Source organism: Rhopalosiphum maidis, chromosome 2, assembly GCF_003676215.2.
Source record: "Rhopalosiphum maidis isolate BTI-1 chromosome 2, ASM367621v3, whole genome shotgun sequence".
Lineage (NCBI taxonomy): Eukaryota > Metazoa > Arthropoda > Insecta > Hemiptera > Aphididae > Rhopalosiphum > Rhopalosiphum maidis.
The window spans coordinates 27,007,860-27,021,616 of NC_040878.1; the positions used below are offsets into that span (position 1 = coordinate 27,007,860).

The 13,757-nt window shown below is 24.5% G+C and overlaps 2 protein-coding genes across 2 annotated transcripts; one reads left to right on the forward strand and one right to left on the reverse strand.

Annotated features, from left to right (window-relative positions):
• The first annotated feature begins 453 nt into the window (after positions 1-453).
• Positions 454-2,517, forward strand: LOC113552415. Its single transcript, XM_026955299.1, has 4 exons — positions 454-514; positions 884-1,307; positions 1,521-2,185; positions 2,303-2,517. The coding sequence occupies exons 1-4, from the start codon at positions 454-456 to the stop codon at positions 2,515-2,517; spliced, it is 1,365 nt and encodes a 454-aa protein (XP_026811100.1).
• A 2,635-nt stretch (positions 2,518-5,152) lies between these two features.
• On the reverse strand, positions 5,153-13,668 carry LOC113551998 (dystrobrevin beta-like). The gene is made up of 17 exons (XM_026954633.1): positions 13,420-13,668; positions 13,084-13,223; positions 11,751-11,964; positions 10,936-11,024; positions 10,714-10,865; positions 10,519-10,627; positions 10,290-10,456; positions 9,770-9,897; positions 9,611-9,703; positions 9,288-9,387; positions 8,318-8,433; positions 8,061-8,238; positions 7,159-7,351; positions 6,946-7,089; positions 6,725-6,858; positions 6,591-6,638; positions 5,153-5,324 (listed from the first exon to the last, which is right to left on the reverse strand). Exons 2-17 carry the CDS (start codon positions 13,220-13,222, stop codon positions 5,253-5,255), a joined length of 2,076 nt encoding a protein of 691 aa, XP_026810434.1. The 5' UTR covers position 13,223; positions 13,420-13,668; the 3' UTR covers positions 5,153-5,252.
• Positions 13,669-13,757: the final 89 nt, after the last annotated feature.

Genomic DNA, 13,757 nt, shown 5'->3' on the forward strand with positions numbered 1-13,757 from the left:
AGTAGTGCAGTTGTGCACACAATCATTGTGCACATTTGTACAGTGTAAAAATTGAAGCAAGTCGATACACGCAGCCCGCGTTGTAATGGAGTTGGTGTGCACATTTGTTTGTGTGCACATAACCAATTAAATTATTTTCAGCGAATTATTTTCGACGTCGCCGCGTCGCTGAGCGTCGGCATCGGCATTATTATGTTATTATAGTTTATTTTTACTCTCATTAATTTATTATATTATTTCGATTATCAGCTGATAATATTAGCTAGTCGATCATTATCGGAAATTCAAAACATTATTAATCGTGACCATCGTGTTTCTGTTTATTATCGACGACCGACATTAACGTATATTAATATATTATTACTCGTGTATTTGTTTTCAATTTTTAAAATGAACTCAGTACAGCAATTAATACTGCAATGTAATTTTTCATCAATCTCGTTGGAGAAAAAGATGGAAATAAAAAATAAAGGTAGGCCTACTCCAGATTTAAATATTAAACAAATTACTAAATGTAAAACGAGAGATTATGTAAGACAATTTAAAAATGATATATATAAAACTAATGACTGGATTTGTGGTTGTTCAGAAACAAATCGTTTGTATTGTTTTCCCTGTCTACTTTTTGGTCAAAAATCTAATGATGCCGCTTGGGTAAAGAATGGAATAAACGATTTAATTCATTTAACTTCTAAAATCAAAACACACGAAAAATCAATGACACACATAAATTCTCAATTAAATTTAAAACTATTAGGGAAACAAGACATAAGACAACAACTTTCTAGTGCATATCGGTTGAATATCAAACAATACAATGAAAAAATAAGTCATAATCGTTATATATTGAATAAAATCATAAATTGTATTAAATTTTGTGGAGCATTTGAGCTTGCACTCCGAGGTCACGATGAAAAATCAAATTCAGAGAATCCCGGCGTATTTCGAGGTCTTATAAACTTTAGTTCAGAGTTAGATTCGGTACTAAAATGTCATATTGAGAACTCTTCGGTATTTAAAGGTTTATCCAAATCAATCCAAAATGATTTACTAGAATGTTGTTTAGCTGTATGTCAACAAAGAATTAAAAATGAAATGAAACAAACAGAATATATTTCTGTAATGGCTGACGAAACAACTGACGTATCTGCTCAGTTTCAATTGTCAATAATATTTAGATATTTACTATCGGATGGAACACCAGTAGAAAGATTTTGGGGATTTTTCAATCCTACTGGACACGATGCGAAATCGTTGTCTGAATGTATAATATTTAATTTGGAAAAAGTCCTAGAGTCACCAGATATGTTGATTTGTCAGAGTTACGACGGCGCAAACGTGATGAGTGGACGTCTCAATGGTGTACAAAAAATAATAAACAATAGCTATAAAAATGCACATTTCATACATTGTTATGCTCATCAGCTTAATTTAATTTTAATTCAAGCAACTTCACAAAATCATGAGATAAGAATTTTTTTTTCAAACCTAACTGATATAACCAATTTTTTTTCCAACAGTCCGCAGCGGGTTACGGTTTTAGATAAAATTTTTAAACACAGAGTTCCTCGATCATCTAATACTAGATGGAATTTTAAAAGTCGAATAGTAAATACTGTGTATGAGAATCTTGAGTCGTTAATTGAATGTATGAAAGAAATTGAATCAACATTCAATCAAACCATAGCAATTAATCAAGCTGGAGCTTTGCATCGGATGTTAATTGACGATAGATTTATATTTTGGTTAAGAGTGTTTCATTCTTTAATGCCTCATGTTGATATTTTATATAATCAACTACAAAAACCAACTATGGATCCTGTAGAACTTTCAAAGGCAATTTTTCGGTTCGAAGAAAATATATTAAAAGAAAGACAGAATATTGATAACATCTTTGAAACTTCTCAAAATCATCCAACGAAAAAACGAAAACATGATGATACTATTGAAACAAGAAAAATCGCTGCAAAAGAAGTATGTGACATTTTTATTGTCAACGTTAAAGAACGGTTTGATTATAAAAACCACTTAAATGCTTCGCACCTATTTTTATCTACCAAATTTCTTATGTACGAAAATAACTTCCCAGGTGACCATTTTAATAAAACAATTGAAGCATATCCTTTTTTGGATGTTACTAAACTTAAAACTGAACTACAACTGTTCTACAAAAGAACCGATTTCCGTGATATCAATTCATCAGTTCATTTATTGAAATTTATAATTGAAAATAATTTAATACATATATTTTCTGAAAGCTACAAACTTTTAAAAATAATTTCAACTATTCCAATGACTACAGCTGAAGCCGAAAGGTCGTTTTCTACATTGAAACGTATTAAAACATTTTTGAGAAATTCAATGACAGAAGATCGACTTACAGCACTAGCTATGTTATCGATCGAAAAACGGATGATCAACAACATTCCAAACTTCAACGAAGAAGTAATAAACAGATTTGCAGAAAAAAAAGAGAGGAGAATCGATTTAACATATAAATATGTACCTGAAATATAATAATTTGTATCTACTTTGTCATAGTTTTTTACTTGAAAATGTATTATTACTATTATTATTATTATGTATTTACTATTATTATAGGTACTTGACACTTGTAAAAATAGGTATAAGCAAAAGAAAAAGTAATTTGTAAATAACTAAAATTTATAAACAATATTATTTAATACAATTTATAATATATATATATATATATATATATATTATATTGGTTATATTTTTTTTGGATGTGCACTACTTCATTAAAAACCCACGAGCCGCCACTGGTGTCACTATCAATTCATATTAGTTAAAAGGGCGCTTACTTAGTAGTAAATAATTTAGTATGCTTATCTGCATAATTTGTCTCATTGTCTCCTTCTTAAAGATGTACAACATAGTAAAAACCGTTTCCCGCGGGCAAGGAGCCCTAGGTTATAGTAATAAAGTCCAAGTTAAACAACCAAATTTTCACATACTACGGAAAATGATCTTATCGTTTCAAAATCCATTATCATAGTGATTTCAAACTTGAATAATTTTTTTTTGTTATTTTGGTATTGAAAAAATAATAGCGATGTTGTACACAACAAATTCTCCTCTTTTAAGTGTGAAAATTTGGTTGCTTGACTACAGTTAAGTAGTCCTTACCCGCGTGAAACTGTATTTATTATGTTGTACGTTTGTATGTTTGTATAAGGCGGAGACAACACTTATGAGTGAAGCATAGTAACAAAATATAAAAAAAGTATATTTAAAACAATTTCTTGGACCGGACTAACGGAATTTTTTTAAGTTACGGGAAATAAATTAGTTTTTTTCTTCATCAAAAATTCTGCAACAATTATCGTTTGACTATGCCACGCGATTTTTTCGATTTTATTTTTAAAACGTATGTTATCAACGAGTTAAGAACGATGGTGCGGAAAAAAAATTGTGCAAATCAATATTTGGATGTTATATCCTTTCGAAGTTAGCGATTTTACGTTTTGTATTTTTTGCATGTGCATAACGCTGTACTTTACCGTGCCTACAACAAATTTTTTAATTATTTTTTTTTTTGAAACCAGGTAAATCAACATTTTAAAACTTATAGTTATAATATAAATTTGAATAAACCACTACTTTTGAAATGATGACATTAAATACATATCATCTTTATCGTTTTTATTAATTTAATTTATTTATTTACGTTTTCCGTATTTCAGTGAGTAATAAACTAATAAGTAAAAATAGATGCGGTGCATGGCATTAAAATACAATGTTGTGCACAAATTTGTATTGCACCATCGTTTTTAACTCATTTAAATAAAAATTGAAAAAATTTAAATTGCAAGGTGTATAGTGTTACTAATACAAATATAAATTAATACTAGTAGTTACTATTGTATTAAAACCTTTTTTAAAAGAAGAGAATAGCAAGTCAGCCAACAACAAAATCGTTTTTGGGAGGTACACAATATTATTGAATTAAAATTTAACACATTCATTAAATTAACACTTTCCTACTCAATTACGAGATACACTTGAAACTTTTTGTACCATAAAGGAAGTTACCCATTTTCTTGAATTAATTAAAAATTTTAAATACAAAATTTTAAACTTCATTGAAATGATTTTAAAAAATATTAAAAAATAATATAAACAAAATACTTTTTTATAATTATAATTCAATAATATTTATTTAAATTTTAAGGTCAAATAGTAATTATAAATAATAAAATAAATAATAAATAAAGTACCATATTATAAAAATCTATTTTTAATTGTCAAATAATTAAAGATAGGTTTAATATTTATATTATAATTTATTAATAATAATACAATTGATTACCATAATTTAATACTTCTTTAAAACTAATTTAGGTAATTAAAAAAAATACATATTTGACACATACATGTATACTTGTCTAACAAGATTTAATTTTTATAAAAATTGATAAAATTGACTTTACTCTACTTTATACTTTTGGTAGAAAACAAATCATTCTTAATTTAACTGTGCTATATAATGAGTTATCTAAAAATAATTATAGATTTTTCAATAAAGTTTTACTTTATACATCGTTTGAAGTAATTTTTATTAAAAAAAATTAAAACATATAAAAAGACCTTTTAGATGAATATCATATTTATAAAAAAAACTGTCAATACATAAAAAATAGAAATTTCTAAGTAATTTTAAATTTTAAAGAAAAAAAAGTTCAGTAGACAATGTTTAGATATCAAAAAACCAATTAGGTTATATAATATTTGAAGGAAAAATGTATATATTCAAGATATCAAAAATGTTGAGATATTAATGATTAAATTACAGCCGACTAATAAAAATTAATTTAATTTATTTTATAAGTATACTCATAGTTTTTAATAATAATTAATTTTTAAAGGTAATTAAATTAATACATAATACTTTCTTTTCTTTAGTTATTTTAGAGATTGGAAGACTAATATTATATACTGTCCAAATTAATACTTTTATCAATAATATTGTATAATACTTTCCATTAGGTAACAATCAATAATGAGTAAGTTAAATATAGCTAATTCAATTATAGAATAATATAAACCTAATCAAATCAACAATATATATTAAATAGTAAACACATAACAAAAAAAAAAAAAAAAAAAAAAAAAAAACAAATAATGACTTAATTTAAAAACTACCATTATTATTACATTATACATAAATACTTAAAAAATAAATCAAAATTGTAAAAGTCAAACAAAGTTAAACTACAGATAATTACAAAAAATTATCGCCATCGTGTCATAGAATCAGCTTCTGGAGAATTAGTTTTTGAACCAGTATTAGTAGCACGTCTTATCTAAGTAAATTAAACAAGATTTTAGTTCAATTATACAATTAGGTTTAAAAATTAAAAACTTATGAGTTCAATTAACTATTTATAGGTACCAGAATATTAATTTAACTACATACATTTTAAGTACAATTAATTAATCAATTATTAATGAAGTATATATTTTTTAAACAAGATATTTCTATTATTTGTGTAGCACTTTTTTCTGTAAGCATGTTATTTTAATACTAAAATATATAATTATAATATTATAATTTATCGAAGATTATCACCAAATTTTTCTAATTATGTGATAGTTTTTGTTATGCACTGAAAATTTGATAGAATTAATGCAACCTTGTTAGTTTTTATTAAATAACTGTTGTGCATTTTGAATTTTTCAATAGATTTTAGCTAAATGTATTGATAACTTTTTAGATTGATGAAGAAGAATCATTTAGTAAAATAAAAATTATCTATATACTAAGTCAAATAAAATAACATTTTTATAAAATAAAATATATTTTTTATAGTTATAATTTTCTAAGTTTATAACTTTTTAGAATGACAACATACATTTTTAATTTTATATTATGAAATAGAATATTTTTGGGTAGTATTTCAATGCTTAAAAATCAAATGTGGACAAGTATTTTATGCATTAAAAGTATTGAATATTTTGGTGAGAGGAATAGTAGACCAACATTTTGCTAGATATCATCATCCACTCCAATCCATTCACCTAAAATTTAAATATTTATAACTCATAACCTACTTGTCAGAATCTCCATTTTAATGTATTAAAAATATTCAGAAAAATATTCTGCATATACATATATATTAAATGTTTTTTTTTCTACTAGAATTTTTACAAAAATATATTTTCAAAAATGTTAATACATTTTGAAACAATAAGAGTTTTAAATAAAAGAATTACTCAGTATACAGAATAGATCAGTAAAGTACATACAATATTGTTACTTATATGGTCAATAATAAGCTATATGAGTAAATGATAAAGTTTTTTTCATAATAAAAGAACACAACGTGACAACAATAAACTTACTAAGGTTCTAATCAAATTTTGAACAAAATTTAAATTATTTTATTCAATATTTCTAAATAATATGAACTTTTACTCTAGTATTGCAAAATAAGCAACAACAAAAAAATTAACTATAGAATTTACATAATAAAATATCAACATGTTTAAATATTTAATTAGAATTGTTCTAAGTAAACATTGAAGAATATACATTTTCATAAAAATCTAAAAATGATTCATATAATTACATTAGCAGGAGATGTGCAACTATCTGTTTGATTATTTTGCATCTTCGCCTACAAACAATAATATATGCACAATATACTCATTTAAGTTATTTAATAAATATTTTTTTTTTTAATAAATTTGAAATATATCTTACCTTAGTATATTGACTTCTAGATAAACTATCACTTCTAAAATCTTTATTAATTTTTATATTTTCATCTTCTTTTTTGTTATAGCCTAATGGTTTAAGAATTGCAGAGTTGGATATATTTTCATTCACTGGGCTCTCTATAAATTTATTTAAAATTGTTGCAGTATAAATTTCACTAAATGAATAAGAGTAAAATATAGTTAAGATTTAAAAACTGTAAATACCAGAGTTTAACTCCTTGACTAATGATGACATAGCATTTGTCACAGAATCTGCAGCAACTAACAAATCGTTTCTTAAACTTCGATTACCACTAGTCACAGAACCATTTGCACCAGAATTTAAACTAGATGTACTAACAGGTGTACCTTTACAAAAAAATAAAAATTTATTTATTTATTATATTTTTTTACAAAAAAATTGTTTAATTTTCCTACATGCTAGGGAGTTGCCAGTAAATGCTGATCTTACATCTCCAACCATTGATGAGTCAGACATAGACATGATAGACAGTGATGAAGCTGAAGTCAATGTTCCCCCAGGTGTTGGAGGTGCTGATTTTGAGGAAGGAGGAGATTTAGTTGAACGTGGTGATGAATTTGGAGTTGAACGTGGAGACCCTTGATGGTTCTATAAACATATTAAACTTGTGTTGAAAAGTGAATAACACTAAAAATGTACTAATTAGTACCTTAAACATAAAAATTACAAATTTAATATGATGTAATTTAAATAACTATAAAATATGAATGAATTATGTAGCTTATAGTAGTTCAAGAGTAATTAGTAATATCTGAGTAACAATTTTATACTTGATAATAAATGAAAAAAAAAATATTTTCCAAATTATAAAATATTAATATTATTTTACATAATATTAAAATATAATTAGTATTATGCAGGCCCGTATTTAGGGAGGGGGGCTGGCGCATGTGTAGGCACATGCACGTCTCAGGGGTGACAAAATATTTTAATAAACTTAATTTCAAAAATATAATGGTAAAAAAAAGTCCACATTTTATTGAATTATTGGAAAAAATTACATTAAAAAAAAGAAATTTGTATGTTTTATTATGTTATAATTTGTTAATTCAAAAGATTTAATTTTTTTTTAACTATTTAACTATTTTCATTTATTAATTGATGTTAGATTTTAATATTAAAGAACCATGATCATGGATGTTATAACTAGTGTAATATTAATATTATACTAATATTGTTAATTGGTAAGGGGGGTTGGCATAAATTATATGCCCGGGGTCACCAAACTTCTAAACACGGCCTTGGACCCTTGGTATTATGTATAATGATATACAGTTACATAATTTAAATTATTTACTTTCAGAAGTTTCATTAATCCCTCCAATTGATCCATTAATTGTCTTCTAGAATCCTGTAAAGATGTTAAATGTGATTCTAATTCATGTTTTCTATTTCTCAATGCCCGAAGTTCACTCATAAGTGCTGGATTATCTTCAGAAAATCCAGAACAAAAACCTTCCATTTCTTGTTGTTTTCTGTATAAAATAATTTAAAACACAACATTTAAAGTATTATTAAAATATATACTTAACACAATAATGAGTCATATAGTACCTAAGTCTTGAAATTTCTTTCATAATTTCTCTATTTTTAGATTCCAGTTGAATAATAAGTTCTCTTTGAGCTCTAGAAGTATCCAAGCTTAAAGAACTTTCTGATGGGGCTCTACCCTAATAAATATAATAATATAATAAGGATTCAGTTGCTGTAGACTAAAAATCCTAAAATATACATTTTTTATGTTTTGTTATTGAAAATCTTTTAAAAATAGATAACAACTACACTTGTTCTAACTTATTTATGCAGTACTAGGTTCTAACTGTTTAGCTCACTGGACTATCAACAATTTGTATTGAAAAATAATTATCTAGATAGTTAGATAATGAAGAAATCATAAAAGCAATTGCTTCCAAATAGCCAAAAACAAAATTTATTAATATTACTTTAAACATTTATTTTATAATTTTAATGTTTAAAAAGTTTTTAAAAAACTTATGACATTATTTATTATTTTTAAAGAAATTATATTGAACAAGTTTAACTTTAGAGATCTAGGTAGAAATTATTTGTATAGTGACTTAGCTCACCATATTTTGCATGTTCCATAATTCAACTAGGGCTCCACAAAATCTAGTGCTGCTATTAACTATTTTTATTTAATTAAAATTTTAGATATCATAATAGTATATCTAGTTATTCAACTATTTAAAGTTACTATATTTATTACATTATTATAAAAAAATGTTTTTATTTAGTGTTCCTTTAATCTTTAATTGTTAAATTTGTCAATAAGTATATAATAATAAGCCAAATAACCCTTAAAATTTAAAATCTTTACTAAAAATCCAATAAATACATAAATTATAATTTACATAATTCCTTAAATATGATTAACAACAAAATTAATGTGTATAAAAATATAAGTTCTCTTAACTATAATTTCTGTAAGTTATTATGATACATAAATTGTTAAAATATCTTTAATTGAATTCAAATTCATAGAACATAATATTATCCAACTTACTACTTTAGCTTCAGCAGCTAGTCGTGCAGCATAACGGGCAATTAATTTATGTTCATCATCCATTGAAGTATAATCTAAACTCATTGTGCGCTTATCAGGACTAAAAATTGTTTTTAGAAAATTACTTGAAGAAAATATATAATTAATTAAAGTTAAGAGCCGTACTCGGTGGCCAACTTGTGCACAGAGGTACTATATACTATGCATAAGATGGTAGACCCAGCTACCTGGTAGGCCCTCCAAAAAAACTGACTTTCACCAAGTACAGTTCTTAAATTTAATAAAGAATAGTTATATTAAGATTAACCAAATAATTAACTTGCCTCCTTGAACTTGTTTTACTATCCAATGTATTAAATTGACTATTAATAGATAAGTCAGAAAAACCATTATGACATGGCAAAGGTGATGGAGGTCTATGATAAAATAGATAAAATTAATCAACAGATTGATTTAAATACTATAAAAATTATAAATCTTACATTATATGTGATAAATTTATAGTCTTTTCTGGTTCTTCAGGAAAGCGTGGTATATTAGCCTTTTCTTTTTCTGGTACACAACGAAATGATTTTCGAAGAGAATGTCCAATTTGTTTACTTGGAGATTTCTATAATGTAAAATAAAAACTTCATCAGTAAATAATATAGAAACTGTAAGTATTGAAAGAGTATTTTTATTTTGATACCAATCATAAATTAATGCTATCAAAATACCGTTCTTACTTTCTTAGTCAAACTCAATTATCCAAATAAAATCATAATTTTTGAAAAATAAGTATACCTACTTCCTTACATATGTTATTTAAACTCTTAAGAAAGATTTAATGTATAAAAAAATAATTTATTTAAAGTACAATTTATTTTAAATTGATTGAAATAGTTTTATGTTTAATAACTAAGTATTTTTTAAAAAAAAACTCCATTCAAAATATTTGAAAAAACAGTGGCTTAACTATTACTTTGCCTAGAATATAAAATATAAACAAAATAATAAACATACATAACTAGTATACTCTTTAACATCATGTTCAATTGTATGACTGGATGCAACTCGTCCTCTCCAAAAGCATTCTTGACACATTTGAAAATTATGACATTTTTGACAACGATATCGGAATCCAGTAAAGTTATCACGTCGACAAGCATCACAAGAAATAGGATGAGTAACTGAAAAATAATTATAACAAAATTCTTTAAAATAAACTTGTATTAATTTTATATATACTAACCATTTTCGACATTAGCTAATCTATGTAATAATGGTAACCATACAAGACAAGCAGGTCCAGGATCTGACATCATTGAATCCATAAAATCATTTACAGTTACTTTACCATTCTATAAATTGAATAAAAATTAAGTACAAAAAATATACATCTCATCAATAAAAAAATATATATTATTATTACTAAAATGTATTTTACCCCAGAAAATATTTCAGCCGATATCTGATCACTATAATGAAAAGAAGGAGATTCATATACAGCTGAAGGAAGTACTAATACTTCTTGTAGATATTCTCGAAATTTCCAAGCTACCATATGTCCATTTTGATCACATATTTGCGAAAATATATCTACAAATAATAAAATATTAACAACCAAAGTTGTATCTAAAACAAAAATATTTTGTATTAAGTAATTTACATCTAAGTTTATCCATAAGTTTTCCTGAACACATTGTAACTAAAGCTACTTTTATAGATAATACTCTTATTCTTCCCATAGTATCGTTCCTGTAAAAAAAAAAATACATATATATTTAAAATAACATTGAATATAGACTATTCAGCAATCACATTTTAATCAATTTATGTGTATTTAAAATAAATAGAGGATATTTAAAATTACAGCACTTATTTTTTTTTCGTGATATTGCAAATATCACGTCAAATTGTCAAAATTAAATATTGAGTGAAAATAAAAAAATACATTTTATGAATAAAGAAAACAATTTAGAGAAATAATGTTAACATTTAAGTAACATAAATACTTTGAAACATTAAAAATTTATGGTAAAAGACAATTTAAAAAAAAAACATTATTATATCAAACTAATTATTTAGTGTAACTAATAGCTTATTAGATGTTCCATTTAAAGGTAATTATTTAGATATTAACCTTAGCTGGAAAATATTTCTATTTACGTATAATATTGATATTAAACAATACTACACTACTAACTGCTAGCCCATAGGAACAAACTGTAATAATCTATTAAAAGAATATAGTACTTGCATGGAAGTTTTATCTCCATCTTACTAACACATGAATTATCAAACTAGTACACTATTGTTATTTTTAATATTACACAAAATTAGCCTGTTATCAAATTTAAGGGAATAAATATCATCTTAGGGACAAAATGTAATGCATGTAATAATGCATTAGTAGAACAAATTCGACACATGCCAGTATTTTCTAAGTGTTTATAACTTTTTTAAATTAAAAGATTAACTTACGCAGAATAAACTGACATAATCCAATTAAGAAGAATTGTAGTTAATAAATCATCATGTACATGTTGTTGAGTAGGTAATCGTTTATTCAAATTAAGATACAGACTGGTTATAAGTGTTTCAAATTTGGAAACATTTACTTCGACGTGAGATTCCAATGTATTTAATCCGTTTTCGCGAAAAGCTTCAATCACATTCCATATATCAATCATATGTACTAAAAACAATTCACATAAATATTAATTTTGATTAATGATTGGTGTTTGACATAAAATAATGAATAAAGATGAAAAATTAATGATGATAAAATGTATAACTAAATATATTCAATGGTTTAAACTTTATTTATAATATTTTGACAGCATAATAAAAGATTTAATAACCATCATTATTTATAATCATAATTCATAATTATTTCAAAGAAAATATGAGGAGGAGTCTCAATGTATCTATAGTAAATAGCTATAATCAATAACTTTTCTACTAACTCATTATGTACATTAAAATAAATATAATATAATATATATTTATTAGTTAATACTTCTTGCAATTTTTAAAAATAGTAATGCACAATACTTTTTTAAATTTGTCACATAGATAGCAATGTAACATACCCCACACACACAATTGTCGTATAAAATTAGATTGCTTGTAGTCATAAATAATCTAACTTAGAAATACTGTGAAGATGTTAATTTAAATTTTAAAATTTTATCTGTCTAGAAATAAATTGTTAGTTGATGAATTATACCACTAATTAATTTCTGTTTATTTAATTAAATTTATTGCAATAGTTTTGCTGTAAAATTATACATATTTTAATGCTAAAAAAAAAATAGGCCAAATTTTATAATTACAATGCATTTTTATATTCATGGATTAGATAAAAGCAAAGCTTAATAGAGGAGTTTACCACATACATTTGTTTTTATTCTTGTATGGAAAAAAAATTTAAGAAGACATACTACTCTCATTGACTTAAAAGTTATATTGTTATTTATCAATTGATCATAATCAACCTGTTGGCCACCCTTAATTTAAAGTATTATCTGCAATAGTAAAATACTAATCTCTATTCTTTAGTAATTTATAATAATATGAAAAGTTTTTCTAAAATATTAATAAGTATTTATTGTTTAAGCTATCAATCTGTATTTATTAATAATGGAAACAAAATTTTTATATTTAATTTTAACCCTCAATGTCACCTAAATTGTTAGGTATCTAGATACATATAAAACTAAATAAAACAAATTTAAATAAAAATTTTTATATGCTATCTTGATTGATAGAATAACAATTATGTAAATTATTAATAAATTTAAATAATACTCACAATAAACTTTTTTTTGCACATATCTGAGTTTACAAGCTGTTCTATAAGATGCAAAACGTATCATATCATAATTCTGACATCGCATCTCTTGTAAAAGTTGTAAACGATAGTCAGTAGTTGTTCTTCTATCAGCAGTCATGCTGTAATAAATTATTTATGATACATGAGATATAAAATTTAAAAATTATTTAAAAAAAAAAAGACTTAATAAAATAACAACTAGGTATATTATTTAATATTATGAACATTCATAAAAAGTGAAATTAAAATTAATTAGTTGTATTTTTTTTTAGATAATCCCAAAAAATTAAGTTTGTTTATAAATTTACGACTTACGTGGTATTAAACGTAAATAATATTAGAAATATTATAAGAAAATGATCATAATATTTAATTTCATAATCCGTACGGGCTAATAATACTACTATACTAGACTGTCTGTAAGACTATAACTGCTAAAATTATAAATAGTAGTACATTTCACAAAACTTAAATTAAAGACACACAACATATCATTATCCGCCCACGATTTTATCAGACCATAATCAAAACAAACAACAGTTGTAACATAGTGGGCACTACAACTCAAACTTACTATAGGTAGCAACTACCATGTAATTTATGACTGAAATACAATGCGATAATGTTGGTATTGATAAGTTTGTTTTTTTTAT